Here is a 27,326-nt window from a genome sequence, read left to right as displayed (position 1 = left end):
TATATAGAGTACAATAAAATTCTTTCTTGCATGTGCTAATCAATATGTGTAGTGCAGAGGAAAATATCAAAGGTCTTGTTGCTTCACATAAAGCTTGAAGTAACATCAGAAATACCAGAGGCAAAAACTTCACACCTAAAGAGGGTGTTGACCAAACCAGTCTTGGGATGGAAAGATAACTTCACCATCTTTTAGCATGAACAGACAACAAGATTAATTCAAACAATTCTGATGCAATTCTGATTGCAATCCTCTGCAAGGACATTTGATACTGCAGACAGATTCAGTGAGTGTCATCACAGCTTTCCCACAGCATCAAAATTGTGGGACACCCAACCAAGATCCAGGAAAGACAGAAAGAAAAGAAAAAGGCTGTGTCACTGAGTCACCCTGGGTGCCTGTGCCTCCCTTTTTTTGTTGTATATTCTTCTGGAAACTCAAACAATTAAGCTCTTTGGAGTTGGTCTCGTCCGTTTATAGGAGATGGACGTCTGAAGCAGAGCTCCGCTAGCAGCGGCTTTATTTTCCCACGTATTTCATATTATTTAGAGGTATCCTGTATTTAACCCGACCAAGGAACTTCCACTACAATATACAAGCATGAGTAACAAGAAGAAAAGTCAGAAAGAACCGGAAAAGAAAGTTAAAGCTGCATCAAAGTCTGGACAGACATCTGGCCCGAGTGCAAGGTATGGCCTCTCGGAGACTGACCTAGAACAGGCAGACGAATGCGCAGATTTTCTGGGACCCCGCTCCATTGTATCGTCTCCAGTCAAGAGTGAAAATGGGAGCGAAGGTGTGAGTGATACAGGTCTCGATGGATCGCCGATTTCTGAGGATCATTCGAGACTAGAAAAGGCCCTGCAGGATGTGCTCTCATCTACTCATCGCGAGCCCACAGCACCTGCTGTAACAGGAGCTGCATTTCCACTCGCGGAGCACGAAAGCCGAAGCGAACTGTCCGAACTGAAAGAGATGATCGCTACACTGGCCACTGCCATGGTTACGGACATAAATGAGCTTAAGAAAGATAACAAGAATCATCTTAAGAAGGCGACCATTGAGCTTAAGAACGAGCTTAAGAAGGATAACAAAGATAAGGAAACGCGTCTATTTAAACGTTTTGACGTGAACTTTAAAGGCATGTTGGAGAAATTAGTGGAACACATCGAAGAAACTAAATCCAAACTGAAAATGCTTGCCGACCAGATTAATGACGTTACAGATCAGCTGGAAGACGTTAAGCAGGCATTCACGGTTCGAGTTGAAACAGCGGAACAACTGGTGTCTAACGCAGATGAAAAAGCCACAGCTGCGAATTCCGAATGCAAAAAACTTGGAGACAGACTTGCAGTCCTGGAGGATGGGTGCAGAAGAAACAATATAAGAATTGATGGTATACCTGAGAAACGAGAAAGCTCAAGCCCAGTGAAATTTGCAGTAGAATTACTGTCTAAAATAATTGGAGATGACTTTAAACTCGACATTAAGATAGCAGCGGCTTATCGCACAAACAGACCAAGCACCTTTAAACCTAGGTCTTTTATTGTCCGCTTCGAGCGACTACGATGTAAGCTTGATGTGATGGCACTTCTCAGACACAAGCAAGAGATTATATTTGAAAATAATCTTATTCGTATTTTCCCCGACTTCTCACCATCAACAACTGCAAAACGTGCAGCCTACATTGACATTAAAAAGTTGCTACGGAAAACCGATATCAAATACAGCCTCTTGTATCCCGCCAAACTGAAAGTGGAAGTTCAAGATCAATATTATATTTTCTTAAGCAAAGAAGAAGCTGAAAAGGAATTAAAGACGCTGTTTCCGACACTCTTTTGAAAGTTAATAAGGAGCCGTATTCTATCAAGGCATGGGAAGGACCTATGATCTGCTCTCTGGATCCATGTTTAAAGAGACTGGTATTATAATTATACATCCTTTTCTTTATCTGGACTTTATATGTTTATGTTTTAATTACAGTTATAGACGTGAGTGTGGAAGTGTGGAAGTAATTAAAGTAGGATTTGTTTTTTTTTATTTTTTTATTCTACTATACCTTAAAGTAGACTGTTTAACATCATACCCTTGGTTTATTGCTTTTTCTACTATTTCTACTATTACCATTATACTATTACAGTAGGAATTACCAGGTTTATCCTAGACTAGTTTTTAAAATCATTCCCAGGGTTGATTCTTTTTTTTTTTTTTTAATCTTAATATCTTAATAACTTAAAAGAGCTGAAGATTATTTCAAGCTTAAAGACTTTTAATGTTAATATTTTCGGCAGATAGTATTAAGAATTTAGCTGCAAAAGATATCTCTGTTTTAATTCTCTAACACCGCTGCAGGGTAGGGTTTGTTTTGTTTTGGACGTGCTCTGTCTCTTCGTATGTCAGAGGACTGGGACATCGCGAAGTGGGATCTAGCCTCATGTGGGGAGGCAAAATGGGGGGGTGGGGGGATAAAGGGGGGAGAGAAGGAGAGCAAGTTATATCTAATCTATTCTTGTAATACTTAGAATTATAAATATCAATAGGCTAAAATGCAATAACTCATGGGGAATCTTTAAACTAAGATTAAAACTGCCTCATTCCAATTAAAACTATAAAATGACATTAAAAACTCAGAATCAATGTCTCCATGATGGGACAGTTAACTTTGTGAGCTGGAATGTGAAAGGCCTGAATCACGAATTAAAGAGAAAGAAAGTATGCTGTCACCTAACAGGCTTAAATGCTAAAATAGTATTTTTACAGGAGACCCACTTACTAACCAAGGATCAGTTCAGACTACAAAAAGACTGGACTGGCCAAATGTTCCATTCTAGCTTTATAAAGAAAACTAGAGGGGTGGAAATTCTCATACACAGAACAGTTCCATTTGTAGCATCAGATGTAGTATCGACCCTGAAGGGAGATATGTGATGGTCATGGGCAACTTATATAACAGTAAAATGATTTTGATAAATGTTTATGCACTGAATGTTGATGATAAGGAATTCATGCAAAATCTATTTGCATCCATTCCCAATGTGAACACTCATAAAATTATAATGGCTGGGGACTTTAATTGTGTTCTAAATCCAATCTTAGATAGGACTCCTGTGACAGGGGGGACGACATCTAATACTGCAAAGACAATTACACAGTTTTTAAATGATCACAACTTATCAGACCCCTGGAGGTTTCTTAACCCAAACTCAAGAACATATTCGTTCTACTCACCAGTGCATTATAGTTACTCAAGAACTGATTATTTTTTTATAGATAATAATTTCCTGCCTACAATTAAATCATGCAAATATGACACAATTGTTATCTCTGACCATGCCTCTCTAGTCTTGGAGCTAAAATCATTAAGCCCCTCACACTCACCTCGTAGATGGCGTCTTAACCCTCTTTTATTGGCAGACGAGAACTGCACAGAATTTATATCCAAACAAATCAGCTTCTTCCTAGAGACAAACACGTCCACAGAGGTTTCTGCAGGAACACTCTGGGAAACTCTAAAGGTCTTCTTAAGAGGACAGATTATTTCATATCTTTCCCACAGAAATAAATTAGAAACCAAGAAAGTGTCAGAGCTAAGAAGTGAAATTACTATAATAGATGAAGAACAAGCCAGGTGTCCAAATGAAGTTCTCCACAGGAAAAGGCAGGCCCTGCATACAGAACTTAACATCTTAACAACTAAAGAAACTGAACAACTTATTTATAAGTCTAGACATCATTACTATGAACACGGAAAAAAAGCTAATAAGCTTTTAGCTCAACAAATTCACAAACAAGAAGTTCGCAATGCAATACCAGTAATCACCAACAAGAATGGAGAAGAAATTATTGACCATAAAAATATAATGCACACATTTAGAGATTATTATAAGTCTTTATATTCTACTGAGCCCAAAGAAGACAACACACAATCTAATGCATTTCTGGATACATCACAGATACCACAAATAGATGCTTTAAGTGCTGAGGAACTGGATAAACATCTAACGCTAACAGAATTACTAGACGCTATAAAGTCACTACAAAGCGGGAAATCAGCAGGCCCTGATGGTTACCCCGTAGAATTCTATAAGAAATTCTCCACTCAGCTAGCTCCCCTCTTATTGGCAACATTTACAGAAGCTACAGACAACCAAATACTACCTCAAACATTTCGACAAGCATTAATCACCGTCTTTCCTAAACAAAATAAGGACTTGTTACAATGTTCATCATACAGACCAATTTCACTCCTGAATAATGATGTTAAGATACTCTCAAAAATCCTAGCTAGAAGGATGGAGAAAGTGCTGCCCTCGGTAATATCACAGGATCAAACTGGATTTATTAAAGGCCGACACCTATCTTCCAATCTCCGACGCTTGTTTAATGTTATATATTCACCAGCAAAATCAAACACCTCAGAGATATTACTATAATTAGATGCAGAAAAAGCATTTGATATGATTGAATGGAATTACCTTTTCACTGCATTGGAGAAATTTGGGTTTGGCCCGAATATTTGTGCATGGATCAAACTACTGTATACCAATCCAGAAGCTTCATTTTGTATTAATAATATTTGCTCAGACTACTTTAAACTAGAACGTGGTACCAGACAAGGATGTCCCTTGTCGCCACTGTTGTTTGCAATCGCTATTGAACACTGGCGGTTCACTGCCGAAATTCTTATCAGATAAAGGGGATTGTCAGAGAAGGACTGGAACAGAAAATTTCTCTATATGCAGATGATATGGTCTTGCATATATCAGACCCAGAAAACACTGTCCCTGCTGTTTTAACAGCACTAACAGAATTTCAAAAGATATCTGGTCTTAGAATTAATCTGAATAAAAGTATACTCTTTCCAGTGAATTCACAAGCATATAATATTAGATTAGACACCCTACCTTTTACCATAACAGATCAATTTAAATACCTAGGGGTAAATATCACAAGTAAACATAAAGCTCTTTATCAACAAATTTTGCCGTCTGTATGGAAAAAATTAAGTAGGACTTGCATAGATGGTCAACCCTTCATCTCACTCTAGCCGGAAGAATTAACATTGTTACGATGAATATCCTTCCTAAACTTCTCTTTTTATTTCAAAACATTCCAATATATATCAATAAATCGTTTTTTAAACAGTTAGATTCAACAATAACCTCATTCATTTGGAACTCAAAACACCCACGTATCCGAAGAGCGACCCTACAAAGACTTCAGGCAGAAGGTGGCATGGCTTTACCTAATTTTCAGTTTTATTACTGGGCAGCAAACATACAAGCCATAAAAACCTGGACACAAATAAATGAACATACACAGGCTTGGTCCGCAATAGAAGTAAAATCCTGTAGTACTTCTTTATACTCCTTGCTCTGCTCTCCAATAAATGCAAGTTATCGCAAATATACTAATAACCCAATTGTGCTTTACTCACTCAGAATATGGAACCAAATTAGAAAGCATTTTAAGATGGAAAATCTTTTATCAGTGGCACCTCTGCAAGCGAACCACCTCTTTCAACCTTCGCAAGTATATCCAGTTTTTAATACCTGGAAAAGTTTTGGGATTAAAATGCTCAGAGATCTTTATATAGACAACATATATACATCTTTTGAACAATTACGTTCAAAATTCAACCTTCCAGATACACATTCTTCACTATCTTCAAATTAGAAATTTTGTTAAACAGAAATTGCCCGATTTCCCCCACCTCGCACCCTCCACAATGCTGGAAGAAATACTGCTCAGTTTCGAGGAATTAAACACTATTTCCGCATTATATAAAATCTTATTAGAGTCCCTATCTTTCAAAGATCCAAGAGGATATTGGGAAGAAGATCTCTTAATCAATATATCAGAAAAGGAGTGGAAGGTAGCAAAGCAGAGAATTCACTCGAGTTCTATATGCGCAAAGCATAGAATTATTCAACTAAAAATTATATATCGAGCTCATCTGTCTCGCTTAAAACTGTCCAAAATGTTTCCAGGGCAGGATCCAACCTGCGAACGCTGCAACCAAGCTCCTGCCTCACTGGGTCACATGTTTTGGGCCTGCACCAAACTAACATCATTTTGGACAAAAATTTTTAAGTGCCTTTCAGACAGCCTTGGGGTCACAATCCCTCCTAACCCATTAACAGCTGTGTTCGGTGTTCTTCCAGATGGACTTGAATTGGAGAAGGACAAGCAAACGGTGATTGCATTCACTACACTTTTGGCACGCAGACTTATTTTGTTAAATTGGAAGAATCCTAATTCTCCTCTGATAAGTCAGTGGGAAACCGATGTTTTATATTATTTGAAATTGGAAAAAATCAAATTCTCAGTTAGAGGATCTATACAAAATTTTTTCAAAACCTGGTAGGACTTAATCAATATTATTTTAGAATAAGAGAAATAACTATTACCGTATTTAATTCCCTTCTCCATCTCTTATTTACATATATATTTACTTCTCCCTTTATTTTGTTTAATGTTGCCTTATTAAAAAGCCCTAAGCAATTTTCCTTTAGCTAAGCTCTCCTTCTCAGGGGTGGGGTTTGATTTGTCTTCAATTTTGTTGGGTTATAAATTGATCTATTTGTGTGGAATGATTACAATGAAAATTAATAAAATAAAAATATTAAAAAAAAAAAAACAATTAAGCTCTTTGCAAAAATACTATTGATATGATTAAACAACTTCTACTGGTAATGTTTTCTGATGCTTAAGCAGAGCTTGAAGATTTGTAGTAAAGACAAAGGATAGTTGGTACTGGAGTGAATCTGTAGCTACGTGCTTTGTATAATAATACTAGTGTTTATATGCATGGTTTTTTGTATTTCAGGGTTTTTGGACCTGCAGATCATGTTTTTATGGGTTTATTTAAAACTTGTTCTGAAAAGTTGATTTTGGCTAATTTGGTTAATTTGTTTAAAGTGACAATCAATAATGTATAAGTGCCAACATTTTCAGCATATGTGTGTGTACTTCATAAAGTAGTGTTCAAGTGTTAAAGAGGTTCTTTAGCTTTTCAGTCATTTCTAATTCTAGTTCCTCTTTGAGTGAATGCAATAGTGAACGTTGGCAAGCATGTATGCAAATGTGCATGTACAGAAAAGATGTTTCAGGCCAAGAGTTGGAGACATTTGGCTGGGAGATGGCTTACAAAGGTGAATGTGGATCTTAGTGTTGTGCAAACATTTCAGAGAAGGCATTATCTCTGGAAAACAGTCTATCTATCTATCTATCTATCTATCTATCTATCTATCTATCTATCTATCTATCTATCTATCTATCTATCTATCTATCTATCTATCTATCTATCTATCTATCTATCTATCTGTCTATCTAGAAACTCTTTAGGGAGATAGCCAGAGAAAACCACTATTGTGACCTAATTACTCCTGATCAAAATAAAAAAATTGATAATCAATGAGCTTCAACAGTTTAGAATTGTGAGATCTCAAGGACATGATGAATTACAGAGAGTGTAAAACAAATTCAGTCAGTACTCAAATAGAAAATTAAAAAACATGTTAATATTTTGTATATAAAAATGTTATGCAAAAATTTAAAAGTAAATTCAAATGTAACCTTTATCATGAACAAATATGTTAAATAAGATACAATCAACTTAATCATGTCTTGAATATCATTTTTTCTTCTTTTTTTTAGTAGTTTGATGAAGTTGGTACTTTATCCATTTGGAATACAAAGATGCCACAGATAAAAGGAATAATTCATTGGAGATGAATAGAGTTTCCTAGCTTTCAGTTCTACTACACTGGGTTTCTATAATAATATATACTATGAGATTATCATAGTACTAGGGTGTTGTACCATGTTAGCCATTATGAATGTAATGAAAAGTCAAGCAAAATGACACCTTTTATTGGCTAACTAAAAAGATTACAATATGCAAGCTTTCGAGGCAACTCAGACCCTTTCTTCAGGCAAGATGTAATGATTACATCTTGATGTTGATTACATCTTGCCTAAAGAAGGGGCCTGAGTTGCCTCGAAAGCCTGCATATTGTAATCTTTTTAGTTAGCCAATAAAAGGTGTCATTTTTCTTGACTTTTCACTATGAGATTATCGAAAGAATTAAATAGAAGAGATTCTGTACCTAGTTGGTTAGCTTTTGAAAGAAATATTTTCACTAAATCCTACCTGTACTGTTTTTTTCTAGGCATCAGTTACCATTCATAGTCACCAACAAAATAGAAATTTAGGGTTTCAATACTCACTTACAATACAATATTGGTGTAGACTGAAATGTTGTTAGTACCCATATGAGTCTGAATAGATACAAACATGCTTACATAAAAGTAAAATTAAGACAAGATGTTGTTTGTAGAGTCATGCCAAAAAGGGGTTATAACATAGCCAGCTGCAAGTATGCGCAAAGTCAAAGTTAAAAGTTACTATAGTATATACTAAAGAAATTTTATTCATTTAACATTTATCTGTAATCATTCACATCTAAACTACAAAAGTTATTATTGTAAAACATTTCTTTTGCCAAGTATCTTACCAAAGGTCTGAACAATAATAATAGATTTTATTTAATAGACATCTTTCTTAACACTCAAGGTCACCTTACAGTGACATTAAACAACAGTAATAAGATGTAACAACAAAGAGGGTGATAAAATCAAATAGCAATAAGGTACAGAGGTAGTAGCAAACATCAAAGATAACAGGCAGTAACAGTGTTAAATTCATAATTGGTATGCCAATTTGAAGAGACACGTTTTGAAGGCAGTTTTAAAATGTGTTTTTGAGTCTAGTTGACAGATAAGAGAGGGAAGAGAACTCCAGAGTTGAGGAGCACTATGAGAGAATTCTCGAGCTCCCATAGAACAGAGTTTGATGTATGGTACAGAAAGTAGTCCTGCAGATGAGGATCTGAGGGAGTGAGAGGGAGTGTAAATCTGTAGAAGATCAGTAAGAGAGGGAGGAGCGAAGTTGTAGAGAGCTTTAAATGTTAAGAGCAGTTAAGGAACCAGTGAAGTTGGGAGAGAATAGGTATAATATATTCAATGTGGATTTAGAACAGGTTTTTATCCTAGCAGCAGAATTTTGAATAAGTTGTAAGCGATGGATATGTTTTTGTGGGATGCCAGATAGAATAGCATTACAGTAATCTATACGTGAAGTGACTAAGGCATTAACCAGTACTTCACTACTGTGTTGCGTAAGAACAAGATGAAGTCTAGAAATGTTTCAGAGAAGGAAGAAGGCAGTCCCAGAATCATTACTTACATGGCAAGAAAAAGAAAGGATACTGTCTAGAATGACACCCAGGCTTCTAACCTGGGAAGAGATGTTTGTGTTAATGTTGTTAATTAAAATGGAAGAATGGTTAACCTTAGTGAGTGTAGATTTAGAACCAATGAGGAGCACCTCAGTTTTATTGTTATTTAATTGGAGAAAATTATGAGTCATCCATGATTTTATGTCTTGGATATATGCTATAAGAGTATTTGGAGGGAAAACAGAAGTTTATTTGGTGGATAGATAAAGCTGTTTGTCATCAGCATAACAATGAAATTTAATACCATGGTGTCGAAAGATATTGCTTATTGGAAAGATGTAAATGAGAAAAAGAAGCGTCTCCAAAGCAGAACCCTGCGGAACTCCCTGAGTAACGACTGCATTCTCAGATTTAAAGTCCTTTATTTGAACAAATTGCTTTATAACAGTGAGATAGGAAGAAAACCATTGGAGGAAAAGGCCAAAGACTCCAAAACTAGCTAGTTGTTTCAAAAGTATCTGATGAGATATAGTGTCATATGTGGAGCTGAGGCCAACAAGACAAGAACTGATAAAAGACCCATGTCAGCTGCCCAGAGAAGATCATTTTTGATTTTGACCAGGGCAGTTTCTGTGCTGTATTTAGGACGAAAACCAAATTGAAAATGTTCAAAAAGGTTATTTTTTGAAAGATGGGACTAAAGTTGGGAAGCAATTATCTTTTGGAGAACTTTAGATATGAATGGAACATTTGAAATAGGCCGATAATAGTTTAGGATATTAGGGTCTAAGCCAGGTTTTTTCAGAATTGGAGTAATTGAGGCCATTTTCAGCGAGAGGGGGACTGTGCCTGTAGTAAGGGAAGAGTTAAATATAGTAGTTATCATGGGGGAAATATATGACAGACAGGACTTAACAAAGCTTGTAGGTATTAGATCCTATTAGCATGTGGAAGAATTAGATTTTGTTATAAGCTCCAAGATATTATTTTCAGCTCATAAACTGAACTCGGAGAATAAGGTGGTTGGTAAGGGAATATGGGTGATAGTGGAAAGTATGTTATTTTCTGCAGAAATAGAGGAAGCAAATTGCTGGTGGATTTTTTCAATTTTTGAGTACAAGTACAGCAGTATTTAATAGAGAGGTTATGGTGAGCAACATTTTCTTGTGGTGTAATTAGCCTATTCATTGAAGAAATAATTTTTCCGTCCTGTATAGATAATGTTAGAGCAGTATACAGTTTTGACAACAGAGAGAGCATTTTTGTATTTTAACATATAATCTGAATACATTTACTTATGTACAACCCTTCTTCTTAACTAGACTCTCCAACTGTCAGCCCATGTCCTTGAGCTGACGGAGTTCAGGTGTAAACCAGGGAGCAGTGTGAATAAATGAAAGTCCGTGTTTTTAAGGAGGCTAGTGTATCGAAGGCAGAAGACAGAGCAGCATTGTAATGATCTACTAATTCTCAAGTCAAATCAAGTTGGGGAGCATGCACTGGTACAGTGCGTTGCCAAACCCACTACACGACGAAACAACTCAGGATCCCAGTTGGCAACCCCCCAGGCAGACACGCGGTCCAGCCCCACCCTCCGGAAATGACCCTTTATCTGCCACAGCCAGGTGTTACATGGGTGACCCCTTGGCCTGGTCCTGCTACTCTGGTCCCCAACAATGAGGATCTTACGAGCTGGATCACCTTCGGAGAAACGTGCCACATGGCCGTACTGCCGTAACTGACACTCCCTCACAATGCAGGTAATGTGCCTCATTCGGGACTCCATGAGCAACCGTTCATTTCACGCAAAGTCAAACCAACGGTACCCAAGAATTTTCCGGAGAGACACAGTACCAAAGGAGTCCAGGCTTCATCTCAGGTCACTGGATAGCGTCCATGTCTCACAACCATATAGCAAGACAGAAAGCACCAGGACTCTAAAGACTTGGACCTTCGTCCTTTTGCATAGATATCAGGAGCGCCACACACCCCTTTCCAGTGACCTCATGACCCCCTGTGCCCTTCCAATCCATCTACTGACTTCATAGAAAGAGTCACCAGAGACATGAATGTTGCTGCCAAGGTTAGTAAACCTCTCGACAAGGTCGACACTCTCTCTGCAAAAAGACACACTGCTGATGGCTGTGTCCAAGAGGTCATTAAAGGCCTGAATCTTGGTTTTTATCCAGGACATTCTCAAGCCCAGACACTCAGACTCCTCGCTCAGTCTCTTGAGTGCCCCGATCAGAGCCTCCATTGACTTTGCGAAGATCATAGCATCATCAGCAAAGTCAAGATTCGTGAATCTTTCTTCACCAACAGATGCCCCAGAGGCACTGGACCCCACAACCTTGCCCAACACCTAGTCCATACAAGCATTGAACAGAGTAGGAGCAAAAACACACCCCTGACGAACCGTAGAATCAACTGGGAAAAATACAGAGGTTCTGTCTCCACTCTGCACAGCACTCACAGTACCAGTGTACAGGCCAGCCATGATATCCAGAAACCTCGAGGGGATCCCACAAACCTTCAGGATGTCCCACAGGGCAGCTCAATCAACTGAGTGAACCACCCAATCTCACTGAGATTGCACAGGTGGTGAACCAGCTGAGGGGAGGAAAGGCTGCAGGGATCTGTGGTATCCGGGGTGAACTTCTCCAGTCTGTGTCTCCTGGCATTGCAAGCAATCTTTGCTTCCATTTGGGAGACAGGCATCATCCCAACTGACTGGATAATGGGACTTGTCTTCCTGTCTGGAAAGGGAAGGGTGATTGTCTGGGTTACAGCAACTACAGGGGGATAACACTGCTCTCGGTGCCGGGTAAGGTCCTCGCTAGGGTCATCCTCAATAGGATCCGTGATCATTTGCTCACCTACCAGTCTGGTTTTATGCCTAAGAAGTCTACCATCGACCACATTCTGGCACTGAGGGTTCTCATGGAGCGCAAACACGAATATCGGCAGAGTTTCTTTGCAGCCTTTGTCGATTTTCGAAAAGTGTTCGACTCAGCTGATCGAGCTGCCCTGTGGTACATCAGCTGATTGAGCTGCCCCTACTAATTCTGATGGTGTATATAAGAGAAGCATTTTATGAATGTTTGTGAAGAATTGCAGGATGCAACTTTCTTGAGTCTTCCTCCAACTCTCAGTATTCCATCTTGTATGACTGGGTCAAGTTTAAAGATTTGACTGTTCTTTTTTACACAAGCATTTTTCTTTAAAGCCTTTAATTCTTTTGGAAATTCTTGCAGTTAATTGAGGTGGACAAGCTCTGTTTCAGCTTTAGCCAAGTGTAAGAGCCATTTCCTAGTTACATAAGATTCATAAATGTTTTACTAAATGATAGTGCATAATCTATGGGAGGTTCCTATAAACCCCATAAGTTGAATTGAATTGGTATATTCTAGCTATTTCTAACTTCTCTGACTAAACATTATTCTCAGTTAGTGATAAGCCTTGCCATGTGTAAGGTGTAGAGGGCACATGTTTTTTTTTTAAACAATGCCTTGCGTACCATGTGTGCGTGTTTTGTGTGCTAAGTAACATGTAAGACAAAACACTTAATTGAAAGTGCTGTGCTACATCTAAAGTATACAGAAGAAGATGTTTTACAAGAAATGCTAAGTTTAGAGAAGATACATTATTTACTTTTTTCTTGCATTTTATTCTACGTGTGTAACAACTTTTTTCTTTATTCTTGTGTGGATTGTTTGCTTTGAATTTTCACTAAATATTTTACTTTACTTTACTTTTGGACTGAAAGATTTCTTTCAGCACACGTTTTACCTGTGCTTGAACTCGCTGTACACTCCTGCGGCTACACTAAGTCTTCTGGAGAAATTGGTCTAGGTTTTAAAGTCAGTTTGTACTTTTTCATGTGCTCTATGATGAGTGTTTTTCGTTCTTCTGGATTACTCCCAGATTGACTGACTTCTAGTTGAAATGTTTTTCTTTCATTTTTTAAGTGCAGCTGCATGTCTTTAAACTTGAGGAGTGAAGCCACTGCTTTCTTCACGCATAGCCATTCTGAAAAATAGGTCATTAGTTTATTAATGGGATGGGGTAACTTCTTCTACTCTTGTCATGTTAATTGCACAGATTTTAACTTATGGATCATCTACAAAAAGTGGTGTTGTACTCTTTCTTGGCATGAAACCATACTGCTGCTCACTAATCATCACCTCACTTCTTAACCTAGCTTCCACTACTGTTTCCCATAACTTCATGCTGTGGCTTATCAGTTTTATCCCCCTGCACTTCCTGATTCACTATCTCCTCATTATCCAACCTCTTCTCTTTCTCCTTCTCTTTATTCATCAGACTCTAAAAGTACTCTTTCCATCTGCTCATCACACTCTCCTCGCTTGTGAGTATGTTTCCATCTTCATCCTTTATCACCCTGACCTACTGTACATCTTTCCCAGCTTGGTCACTCTGTCTAGCCAATCGGTACAGGTCCCTTTCTCCCTCCTTAGAGTCCAACCTCTCATACAACTCATCATATGCCTTTTCTTTAGCCTTTGCTACCTCTCTCTTAACCTTGCACCTTATCTCTTTGTACTCTTGTCTACTTTCTGTATCTCTCTGACTATCCCACTTCTTCTTTGCCATCCTCTTCCTCTGTATACTCCCCTGTACTTCCCCATTCCACCACCAAGTTTCCTTTTCCTCCTTCCTCCGACCAGATGTCATGCCAAGCACCCTTCTTGCTGTCATCCTTACTACTTCTGCTGTAGTTGCCCAGCTGTCTGGTAACTCTTCGTTGCCACCCTGTGCCTGTCTTACCTCCTCCTTGAACTCAACCTGGCAGTCTTCCTTTTTCAACTCCCACCATTTGATCCTTGGCCCTGCCCTCACTCTCCTACTCTTCTTGATCTCCAACGTTATCCTCCAGACCACCATCCTGTGCCAACTACACTTTCCACAGCCACCACTTTGCAGTCTTCAATCTCCTTCAGATTGACTCTTCTGCATATGATTTAATCTACCTGTTTCCACCTTCCTCCACTATTGTATGTCACCCTATGTTCCTCCCTCTTCTTAAAATACATATTCACCACAGCCATGTCCATTATTTTGGCAAAATCCACTATCATCTGACCTTCTTTATTCCTCTCCTTGACATCATACCTACCCATCACCTCCTCGTCTCTTCTGTTCCCTTCACCAACATATCCATTGAAATCCACTCCAATCATGACTCCCTGCACCATGGGTTTACTGTCCATCACTTCATCCAAATCACTCAACTATCTTATTTCTCATCCTTCACACACCCAGGTTGCAGGGCATATGCACTAAAAAAATTCATCATCACACCTCTAATTTCCAGCTTCATAATCATTACTCTGTCTGACATTCTTTTCACTTTCAAAACACTCTTGACATACTGCTCCTTCAGAATAACCCCTACTCCATTTCTCCTCCCATCCACCCCATGATAGAACAATTTGAACTCACCTCTGATCCACCTGGTCTTACTTCCTTTCCATTTATTCTCTTGCACACACACTATATCAGCCTTCCTTCTCTCCATCATATTGGCGCCTCTCTCCCCTTACCAGTCATACTGACAAAATTCAAAGTTCCTACCCTCAGTTCCATTCTCTTTACCTACCCTCAGTTCCTCTCCACTTTCCTCTGGACAGGTCACCCCCCCCCACCCCACCCCCCTTCTTCTTCTTTGGCCAAAAGTAGCCCAATTTCCATAAGCACCCTGTTGGTTAACAGTACTGGTGGCAGTCGTTGTTAACCCGGGACTCGACTGATCCGGTATGGAAATTTGTATTGTTGTCTGCTTATTGATTTGGCAAAATTTTACACCGGATGCCTTTCCTGACGTAACCCTCCCCATTTATCCAGGCTTGGGACCAGCACGAAGAAACACACTGGTTTGTGATTCCCCTGTGGCTGGGTTGAAGAACATATTCCATAATATGGAAATATTTTATTTGTACCCTGCAAACTATTAAACTAGTGCAGGAAAACTTCCATCATGTCTTCATTTTTGCCCACATATGTTTGTAAAGCTAAAGCCCATCAAGAGAAGTTTGGACAACTGTTTAAAAGTGTTTTAATAAGCAAGTGAAGATTTTCAAAATCTAAATAAATATCCTGCACAAAACCTTACACCCAGATAAACAAGGCTTGAGCTGGTAGAACTTTTTCCCTGAGTTGAGCTATGGTAGTGGGGGGATGGGATAGCAGACTGCTTGCTACTTGTGCTGATCGACACATTTACAAAACAAAAGATGCTAATGGAGAGGTGCAAACGGATTTAAGGTGGCCCAGGATTACAAGTTTTTTCATAGGCTTCAGGGATTTTAGTGTTAATTATCAGCTAAACTTTAAATCAGAGCACTATTATTTTCAAAAACTTGCGGCAAGGTGCTAGAGATGACGTTTTTCATTTTTGTTGCTTGTTCTATCCTGTAATCCATTTTCAGGCCTTCTTTCATGAAGTACTGTGAGCCAGCAAATTAAAATAAACTGCCTAAATAAGACTTAGATATTAGAATTGGGTTCAGGAAGTCATCCCCAGCAGATAAAAATGAAACTGTTTTCCTACTTTGCACGGAGAGGATCAAGGCAGCTTCCAATGCACATGTACATAAGGCATGGCTGCACAAAATGAATTCACATCAATACTGTTAAAATTTTGGTCTTTTTCTTCTTCTTTCGGCTGCTCCCATTAGGGGTTGCCACAGCGGATCATCTTCTTCTATATCTTTCTGTCCTCTGCATCTTGTTCTGTTACACCCATCACCTGCATGTCCTCTCTCACCACATCCATAAACCTTCGCTTAGGCCAGCGGTTCTCAATCTGTGGGGCGCGCCGCCCTAGGGGGGTGTGAAGTAACAAAAAAGGCGGCGCGAATGTTGCCATATGTGGCGTAATTTCGCTATTCATAGGGTAATTTTAAACTTGTAGCGGTGTATTGGCAGCAAAAAATATAGGAATAAATTTTATTAGGGTTTCAAAAAAACATTAGGGGGGGCGCGATTAAAACTGTTATGAAAACTCGGGTTGCAAATACTTAAAGGTTGAGAAACGCTGGCTTAGACCTTCCTCTTTTCCTCTTCCCTGGCAGCTCTATCCTTAGCATCCTTCTCCCAATATACTCAGCATCTCTCCTCTGCACATATCCAAACCAATGCAATCTCACCTCTCTGACTTTGTCTCCCAACCGTCCCACCTGAGCTGAACCTCTAATTTCCTCATTTCTAATCCTATCCATCCTCGTCACACCCAGTTCAAATCTTAGCATCTATAACTCTGCTACCTCCAACTCTGTCTCCTGCTTTCTGGTCAGTGCCACCGTCTCCAACCCATATAATATAGCTGGCCTCACTACCGTCCTGTAGACCTTCCCTTTGACTCTTGCTGATACCCGTCTGTCACAAATTATTCCTGACACTCTTCTCCGTCCATTCCATCCTGCCTGCACTCTCTTTTTCACCTCTCTTCCACAATCCCCATTACTCTGTACTGTTGATCCCAAGTATTTAAACTCATCTACCTTCGCCAACTCTACTCCCTGCATCCTCACCATTCCACTGACCTCCCTCTCATTTACACACATGTATTCTGTCTTGTTCCTACTGACCTTCATTTCTCTCCTCTCTAGAGCATATCTCCACCTCTCCAGAGTCTCCTCAACCTGCTCCCTGCTATCGCTACAGATTACAATGTCATCAGCAAACATCATAGTCCATGGGAACTCCAGTCCAATCTCATCAGTCAACCTGTCCATCACCATTGCAAATAAGAAAGGACATGGACCTGATCCCTAATGTAATCCCACCTCCACCTTGAATGCATCCATCACTCCTACCGCAGACCTCACCACAGTCACACTTCCCTCGTACATATCCTGTACAACTCTCACGTACTTCTCTGCCACTCCCGACTTCCTCATACAATACCACAGCTCTTCTTGAGGCACCCTGTCATATGCTTTCTCCAGGTCCACAAAGACTCAATGCAACTTCTTCTGGCCTTCTCTAAACTTTTCCATCAACATTCTCAGAGCAAACATTGCATCTGTGGTGCTCTTTCTTGGCATGAAACCATACTGCTGCTCACTAATCACCACCTCACTTCTTAACCTAGCTTCCACTACTCTTTCCCATAACTTCATGCTGTGGCTCATCAATTTTATTCCCTTCTAGTTACTGCAGTCCTACACATCCCCCTAATTCTTAAATATCGGCACCAGTACACTTTTTCTCCACTCCTCAGGCATCCTCTCACTTTCCAAGATTCCATTAAACAATCTGGTTAAAAACTCTACTGCCATCTCTCCTAAAAACCTCCATGCTTCCATAGGTATGTCATCTGGACCAACAGCCTTTCCATTTTTCATCCTCTTCATAGCTGTCCTTACTTCCCCCTTGCTAATCTGTTGCACTTCCTGATTCACTATCTCCACATTATCCAATCTCTTCTCTCTCTCGTTCTCTTCATTCATCAGCCTCTCAAAGTACTCTTTCCATCTGCTTAACACACTCTCCTCGCTTGTGAGTACATTTCCATCTTTATCCTTTATCACCCTAACCTGCTACACATCTTTCCCGGCTCGGTCCCTCTGTCTAGCCAATCGGTACAGGTCCTTTTCTCCCTCCTTAGTGTCCAACCTCTCATACAACTCATCATACGCCTTTTCTTTAGCTTTTGCCACCTCTCTCTTCACCTTGCGCCTTATCTCCTTGTACTCTTGTCTACTTTCTGCATCTCTCTGACTATCCCATTTCTTCTTTGCCATCCTCTTCCTCTGTACACTCTCCTGTATTTCCTCATTCCACCACCAGGTTTCCTTTTCCTCCTTCCACTTTCCAGATATCACGCCAAGCACCCTTCTTGCTGTCACCCTTACTACATCTGCTGTAGTTTCCCAGCTGTCTGGTAACTCTTCACTGCCACCCATTACCTATCTCTCCTTCTCCCTAAACTCAACCTTGCAGTCTTCCTTTTTAAACTTCCATCATTTGATCTTTGGCTCTGCCCTCGCTCTCTTCCTCTTCTTGATCTCCAGCATCATCCTCCAGACCACCATCCTATGCTGCTTAACTATACTTTCCCCTGCCACCACTTTGCAGTCTTCAATCTCCTTCAGATCAACTCTTCTGCAAAGGATACAATCTACCTGTGTGCATCTTCCTCCACTCTTGTACGTAACCCTATGTTCCTCCCTCTTCTTAAAATATGTATTCACCACAACCATGTCCATCCTTATGGCAAAATCCACTATCCTCTGACCTTCTTCATTCCTCTCCTTGACACCATACCTACCCATCACCTCCTTGTCTCCACTGTTCCCTTCACAAACATGCCCATTGAAATCTGCTCCAATCACCGCTTTCTGTCCGTTGGGTACACTGTTCATCACTTCATCCAACTCACTCCAAAAATTTTCTTTCTCATCCATTGCACACCCAACTTGCAGTGCATATGCACTAACAACATTCATCATCACACCTTCAATTTCGAGCTTCATAATCATTACTCTGCCTGACCCTCTTTTCACCTCCAAAACACTCTTGGCATACTGTTCCTTCAGAATAACTCCTACCCCATTTCTCCTCCCATCCACACATGATAGAACAATTTGAATCCACCTCCAATCCACCTGGCCTTACTCCTCTTCCAGTTAGTCTCTTGCACGCACAATATATCAACCTTTCTTCTCTCCATCATATTTGCTAACTCTCTCCCCTTACCAGTCATACTGCCAACATTCAAAGTCCCTACCCTCAGTTCCACTCTCTTTACTTTCCTCTTCTCCTCCTGCCTCCGGACACGTCTCCCCCCTCTTCTTCTCCTCCTTCTTCTTTGGCCAACAGTAGCCCAATTTCCACCAGCACCCTGTTGGCTAACAGTACTGGTGGCAGTCGTTGTTAACCCGGGGCTCGACCAATCCAGTATGAAAATTTGTATTCTTGTCCGTATATTGATTTGGTAAAATTTCACACCAGATGCCCTTCCTGACGTAACTCTTCCCATTTATCCGGGCTTGGGACCGGCACGAACAAACACACTGGTTTATGCATCCCCTGTGGCTGGGTTACATGTTGGTAATGTAATAAAAGCAATAGTTTTCCACACATTAACATAATATTGTCATCTCTTCCGCTGAACAGTTAAATCCACTAATATCTGAATAAACACTCTTTACTTCTTTGTGTTTTGATTTCTTCACAACTTTTTGTTTCTTATTAACATAATGACTATGGACTCATTCCTGCCATATTTATAGCCCAGAGATGTGAAGGGCTGCTTTTATCATATCCAGATGTTGCACTTGCTGTATTTGTCTGCAGCCTCATTAACTTTGAACAAGTCTAACAAAGTAGCATTGCAGACTTTTCTTAACTTGCTTTACTGGCAGATGTGGAAACTTAAAAGTGTAGTGCACTTGCAACTAGCGATCAGTAAATTGTGTAGATCCAATCTGTTGCCAATGAATCAGTTCATTATTAAATCATTATAGATATTCATTTCTTTAGATTATCCATTTAATATTATATTTCCCATTGAAAGGTTTCTAAAAATAAGCATTTTTCTAATGTAGAAACAAACACAAGTGTTCGGAAAAGTGTAAAACATAGCTTTCTACTAAATATATAAACTGAACATAGTCAGAACATACAATTCCCTATTAAGTGGATTTAGAAATTCACAGTACACAAAGTAAATAAAGCAATCATAGCAGCAAAAATTAAGCAAAATGAACTTTGGTCATTTTTGCTAGCCAAGCTCGTAGCTGGGCTTTGAAATATTACAAGAAAATACAGTACCTGTCCATTTTTTAAGCTGGCACTGTAGTTTAGACAATGTACAAACTACATTAGAAACAATAGAAAATACAGGTAAAATTCCGTTACAACGAACTCACAGGGACCTAAAAAATATTTTGTTGTAACGAAAATTTTGTTGTAATGAGATTCTGTATTTGTTACTATAGTGCTTTCTTTAACTTGTATCCAGGCGTTTGCAATCATTTCAATAGCTTCTTTCGCGTTAATTTTAATCTCTTCCTGCCTACAAGTTATGCTGATGAGAAATTTTCTCAGCATTTCCTCACGTTAATACACTTTCAAGGTGCGAATGATGCCCTGAAGCACTGCCGTGTAATTGGGTGGGAGGAATTCAACGCAAACATTATCTAAATGTGGAAGCATGTTGTGGGCTGCACAGTTATCAATCAGGAGCTGAATCATTATTTCTTCTTCATATCGTGAGGTTTCTGAACTCTTTTGAGACCCCCCCACTCCCCACCCAACGGGAACTACATGCTAAAGTGTGTCCTGAAGTGCGATTGCAGCGTCTGTGGAAGATTGTTTGTCTGTTGCTGGGGCAGGGCAATAGGAGGCACACAGCGCTGCAATGAAGCGCCACAGAAGCAAATCATAAAAGATCAGGTTCGCGCTATAAGTCCCTGTCTTGCATCCCAAAACACGAGGCTTAGTCTCAGTACTTTAGCAAAAACAGCTTTATTCAGCTTGAAACAGGAGCGGCACAGTTATTTATTGTAGCGGGATCTGCCACTCTGCTATACACAGACACAGCAGTCAGGCAGAGTCGTGGCCAGGTCAGTGATCAAGTAATCCTGTTACAGTATCTGCATTTACAATTTACGTGCTCCTAACCTTGCATCACCCCTCGAGATCTTTTCTGTTGTGAGCTGGGGGGCTGATCACACCCCTACAGGTTAAAAAAGACGCTGAAAGACTACCTTCACATTGCTCCCTTGCAGCTGATCTATAGCGTGATCTGCGCGGTTCTTCGCTGACTTAAAAGTCCAAAAGCACTTGTCAGTTGCGGATTGTTTGTTTGCCTTTCTCTATATCGTTGTGAAGATATTCGTTGTAACGGAATTTTATCTGTAGTTGGACACTACTTCATGTGGCGGATGGCTAGGGCTCCTGCCCAGCTGGGGCGTCTGGAGGATGGAAGGACTGGGAGAGGGAGAATACCTCCCCCAGGATACGAGATGGCAGCCGCCTTGGTTCGCTTTGGAGCCATGGAGCTTGGAAACGCAATCCTGTGGGGGCCATGGCCACTGCCAGGGTGCATCTGGATGGTTCCAGAGCCATGGACTGCAGCACTTCCACCACACCAGAAAGTGCTGCCGCAGCAGGAACCAGGTACACCTGGAGTGCTTCCGGGTGCCCATGCAGTGCTTCCGCCACACAAGGAAGTGCTGTAGGAAGGCCATCAGGGAACGCCTGGCACACATTCAGGTGCATTATAAAAGGGGCCGTCTCACCCTATTCAGGGAGCCGGAGTTGGGAGGCAGAGGATGGAGCTTGTGGAAGAGGAGTGGAGGTGGCAGAAGAAAAGAGTAAAAGAAAGTTAAGGACTGAGTCTTATTGCAGTGATTTGCTCACTGTATTGTGTGTGCAGGTGCAGAAGAATAATTAAAAGTGTGTGCTTTTTGGACTTGGCTGTCTCAGTGTCTGCCTGTGTCCAAGCTTCTTTCACACTCAATATAAAGCATAAACTTTGGTCATAGGTACCATATTATTTTTAGCATAATGTAAATAAAATCAGGCACGTTACAAGTTTGCAATTTTTTAGGGTGAAACATATGGGATGCTTTTGGTCATTTTCAAAGATCAAGTAATTTTTTAAATTGATTACACAAATAGCACAAATAAGATTTCTCATGTTAAACAATATGCCACCATGTTCAAATAAAATCAATAGGGTATATGACCCAGGGTTTTTTTTTTTTTTTTGTTTATGTCCTTGATCATTTAATAGCTGCAATCAGTAACATGAGTCAGTAATATTATAATAAAGGGTAACAGGGACAAATACTTTGGTGTATTTTATAGCACTATCATTTCAGATGGACTTTTGCAATACCCAGGAGATGAGTCCAGGTGCAGATTTCTGCAGCTCCACGATTCGGTAGCTCAGCCGAACAGCCAATTGCATTAAAAGTTTTTATTACTTGGGTTTACTTGAATTGAGTCAGATAACCCTCCCCAAAGCTTAACCATAGTGTAACCGGCTGTTTTTACTGACGTATAATATAAAGCAGCAATCTTCTCAACGGAGTGGAGCTCTGGAGGTCTGAAGTTAGAGTCTATTGATATCTAGAGCAAGAAAGTATTGGAAGGTAAAGCTGTAAATAGGAAGGTTCTCATTGTTATCATTAATTTTTTTTAAATGCCAGCCAATCTGATGAAAGGACCCTTCTACGCAATGATTCAAGTGCTCCTTTATCAGATATGACTTTTCTTTAGGTAGGCAAACAACTTGGCAGTAGAGCAGTGGCACAAATTGCCACATGTGAGTACCAAGAAGATAAACAGAATAGGCAGGATTTAGTAACAATTTATAAATATTATATGACTTATATTTTAGTATTAATGACTTTTTAGTACTAATGACTATCCACAGAGATGCAGTATAGACAGCTATTCAGCAGCTCTGCTCAGGGTATGCTAAACTGAAGTGTGAGTCTTCAGCCTAGATTTTAAACCTGAGACTGAAGGGGCATATCTTATAGTAGCAGGCAGACCATTCCACAACTTTGGGGCCCTGTAACTAAAAGCTCAACCTCCCACTTGTATTTTATTAATCCTTGGAATCATAAGCAGACCAGGATCTTGAATCTTGATGTGTGCTCTGGTTTGTAAGTAATAATCAGTTCAGATAAGTAAGCAGGACCTTGGCCATTTCAGGCTTTATATTTTAAAAGGAGTATTTTGAAATCTGCCCTAAACTTAACCAGTGCCAGAGTAAGGACTTAAGAACTGGAGTTTTGTGTTTGTATTTCCTTGAGTTATGTGTTTATATTTTCTTGTTTTTGTAATAATTCTTGAAGCAGCATTTTGAAATAACTAAAAGCTGTATAAAGAAACATTTGAACAGCCAGTGAAACTGCATAGCAGTCGTCAGTCCCATTAGAAATAAATGCATGAATTTCTCAGAATCCTGCATATTCTGAAAACACCTTAATTTTCCAACATTTTTAAAATGGAAAACATATGTTGGACAGTTTTTTAATTTGCTCTTCAAATTACACGCTAGTGTCAAAGACAACACCAAGAATGTCGACTGATTCAGTAAAACTAATGGTGATTCCTACTGAGTTAAATAATGGCAACATATTCTTGCGATCAACATCATTCTCTTCAATAACTAACATTTTTGTTTTGTCTTTGTTCAAAGACAAGAAGTTCTCATCATCCACTCCTTTAACTTACTAACACATCTAATTAAGGACAACATCAGAGAAACTTCATTTGATCTAAAAGAAAGGTATAACTTGATATCATCTGCGTATGAGTGAAAATTAATGTTATGGTTTCTAATGATAGATCCCAGTGGAAGCATGTAAAGTGAAAACAGAAAAGGTCCCAGTATTGAGCTCTACAGGACACCATATCTCACTGTTTAATGATGAAGTACTTTCAGCACATTTCTGTATGTATAGGAATCAATTAAATAAATAAGAATCAAACCAGGCAAGGATATTGCCTGTAAGCCCAATGTGTTTCCAGCCTGTGTAGTAAAATAGAATGGTCAGTGGTATCAAACACTGAGCCTAAATCTAACAACATAATTACAGTGGAATTTGCTTCTTCAGAGGATATCAGAAAGTCATTTACAACACTTGTTAGTGCTGTTCCTGTACTATGACTGGTGCAGAAACCAGACTGGAAATTCTCAAATAAATTGAGATGTGTAAGATAAGACTGAAGCTGATTGGCATCTACTTTTTCCAGTAATTTAAACGGAAATGGTAAATTTGAAATGGGTCTGTAATTATTAAGTATATGTGGGTCTAGGTGTGTTTTTTTAACTAATGGGCCATGCACCATTTAATAATGAGCTATTGATAGTGCTAAGAATAAGTTCTGAAAGAACATCCATTGTGATTTTTACTAGTTTCGTTGGCACTGGATGTAGGGAACAAATAGTGGGTTTCTGTTCTGTTCCAGGATTACTATTTCTGAAGTGTTAAATGCATGGCAAGACAGGGTTTGCTAAGCTAGTAATTAGGTTTGTATTCTGATGCCGTGATCTGGGATGCACTGAGTCCAAATCATCACTCAAGGTCATATTGTAATTCGATGTTAGCTGATCTAAGTTGTTTTCAAAGATTACACTTGACTTACTCAAAATATCTACAAATTTTGAAGCAGAGTTACAACCTAGATGTCGTAATGTTTTTGGTTTAATCTGTGAATGTACTGGCAAGGGTAGAACCAAATCAAATGTAATTAAGTTATTAGTGATCAGAAATAATTTCATTGAATGGAGCAATATTTAAATTTGAATTTCAACTCTGTGAGTTATAACTAAATCTAATATGTGTGGTTATGATTATGAGGTGGACCACAGACAATCTGAATTTAACAAATTGGAGATTTTCAATCTATAACTTAATTCTTTTTTAGCTATTGTCAGTGAGGATTAATGAAGCATCTGTTTCCAACCTCAGGGAGAGGGTTTTGGTCAACAAGATTGTTGCTGAATGGCTATCTGGTTGCTATCAATGAAGGGAACTTATCCTCCTTTTCAATTTCAGTCTGGCAGTGGGCCACTGCTCTTACTGTTTTTCTCATGCAGACACTACTTCAGACACTTTCTCTATTTTTTGTAATTTTGAACCTCACAGGGTTGTATTGCGTTGGGGGTGGGGAGGAGTAATCTGATCATCTTGTAATTTCATACATCATGCTTCTTTCTGTATTTTACTTATTCTCTTTAATAAAAATATTCTTAAAAATAATACATTTATTCCTATAGCACCATTTTTGACTTATGGATTTTCAGCTATATTGTTTCTCTCTTTTAACTGCTCAACTCATGAAATCAAAAGCTAGCAACAGAGTGCTTTGATTTATACTCATTATAAATCCTTATTTTCTTTCATAATTTTTTTAATTCGTTACTTACTGTTTGGAGATTTGTTTTAAGTTTTCAGTTGTTTTAAAATTATGGCTGCATTTTACTTTTTATAAATTTCTATATGTTAAGTTAATCTGAAGAAAGTTTGAATTTATAGTGTGTCAAATGTACATTGTCATCAAGAATGTAATATGTTGTATTAAACTGTTTCTATTAAAATGGATTTATATTATCCACAATATAACTTCTCTATAAAGTGAAAAGAGAACACATGACCAGCAATACAATTTTTTACTTCATTTGTATATTTGTGTAATGTTAACTACAGGACCTTCTTATACTATTGAAGACTGAAAAATGTTGTTCTCCTGTTCTGCCAATTGTGCATGTGTTATTTTAGAGTACATACTATTATGCATTTTAGACAGACTTTTTTAAATTGAAGTATTTATTCAATATGTGTATTTTAGGAATGATTTCCACTGAACTTCAGCAGCTCTGGAAAGAATTGACTGGAAAAGATGAATGTGCTGGTAACAGCCACAACAATGTTGATCTAACTGCTAGTCCTGTCAAGTCACCTACTACACTGAAAAGTTCTTCAATTGTTAACCATCAAACAGCTTCAAACGGACATCAAATGAGTCAAATGCAGAAAAGAGAACAGTAGGTACTATTACGTTACATAACTTTGATTGCTTATGAGCAGTCTTAGTTTTACATTATGTTCACTAAAAAGAAAGCAGACTTACATACGGTATGTATGTCGATGGAAACACTCTGAGCAGTAGCTTTGAAAAACAGTATGTGTATCCTCAGTTCTGTTTCTGATTTATGCTTCACACAGTGATGCTGCAAATTAGGAAAGTAAAGGTTTCTTCCATGTAGCTCTCTCTCAACAAGACCCAAGCATGAAGACAGAAAACTTCAATATCCTCAGATATGTTAGAAACAGTGTATTTATTTCTTGCAGCTGCATGCCTCGTTGATTTAAATGAACCTTGATGCTACACAGACATGTACATTTACCATTTCTTTGCAATCTCTAAAATATTTAGAAGGTACTGGGTTTTTCTGACTAACTAAACTGTCTTAAAAGATGCAAAGCCTTTCATGTTGTTCACACAATCTGTTGATATTGTTATACATAAACTATCTTCCAGAAGGGCTCCGAAAAGACAATGTTGAATGAAACCTGTCATTTATTAAGCTTACTAATATGAATAATGTCAAGATTGTGTGCCTTTTTAAAGTTTTCTTAATTTGTTTTTTTAATTTTCCCCATTTGGCGTTTTGAAAGACAGGTAATCTATTTCTTATGTTATTTGGGGAATTGTAAATAAGTCCAAAGGTTTTTATTATTTAATTTATTTATTAAGTTTAACCATGTCGTAATTTTGATTTTAAATGGGGATCACCATTTTGGTGTTGTTGTGTGTGCCATTGCTAGCAGGTTACAAGCCTAGAATAGTAGGGAGTTGCAATGTGAGATGTCACTGTTAAAACACTATAAAGGCCAGTGTCACAGACTTACTGGTTCACCAAGTCTCTGGGTACCTGCAAAACTTTCTCATGTCACTGATAGTGTATCAATGGTGTTTTATAAACTTTGGAGTTACTTTTCAACTGTTCTTTTGGTTAGCATATTGTGCTTTGTTCGCTTTCATTAATTACATTTAGTGCTGACCTCTGCAAGTGTTTTGACTTTGATTCTTAATAATGTCCATCTCCCAGTCTGTGTAAAAAAATTGAAAACATCAATCAGTGAGCTGCTTGTTCTTGCTTTTTACTTAAAATGTTGTATATTCTTGGTGCAGTTGTTGAAAGAGCAAGCCTCATGTCATCTTTGGGTAGTAATCAAGGTTGTTGCTTCATTTTAACAGCCACCAATGTTAAGAACCCTGCTCACACAAAAAAGTAGTTGCAAATGGTACAAAGATTTCAAGGTGCATTTAGTCAACAAAGGAAATCCTTCAGTCAATCCGTACCAAAACTTTAAGAAGTCTCCTATTGCACAAGTTAAATTTGTCACAAACAGTTGTTGGAGATGAATTCATTTGTCTTTACAAAAGTTATTATTAATATCTTCCAATCTGGCCTTGAAGAGATTGATTATCCAAGATGTAACATTATCAGATATTCAAGGTTCAAGGTTCAAGGCTCTTTTATTTGCCATTTGTGCATAAAACCAACAATTAAAGCACATTGGA

The 27,326-nt window shown here is 38.8% G+C and overlaps 1 protein-coding gene across 1 annotated transcript in view; it reads left to right on the top strand.

The window, feature by feature from the left end:
* foxp1b (forkhead box P1b) overlaps positions 1-27,326 on the top strand; it is a 463,598-nt gene that overhangs the window by 106,239 nt on the left and 330,033 nt on the right. The window contains exon 4 of the mRNA XM_051921544.1: positions 25,587-25,782. Coding sequence (XP_051777504.1) covers positions 25,587-25,782 — 196 coding nt within the window. The remainder of the gene's footprint in view (positions 1-25,586; positions 25,783-27,326) is intronic.

This window comes from Erpetoichthys calabaricus, chromosome 18 (assembly GCF_900747795.2).
Source record: "Erpetoichthys calabaricus chromosome 18, fErpCal1.3, whole genome shotgun sequence".
Classification (NCBI taxonomy): Eukaryota; Metazoa; Chordata; class Cladistia; order Polypteriformes; family Polypteridae; genus Erpetoichthys; species Erpetoichthys calabaricus.
This window is presented reverse-complemented; position numbering and strand designations above follow the sequence as displayed.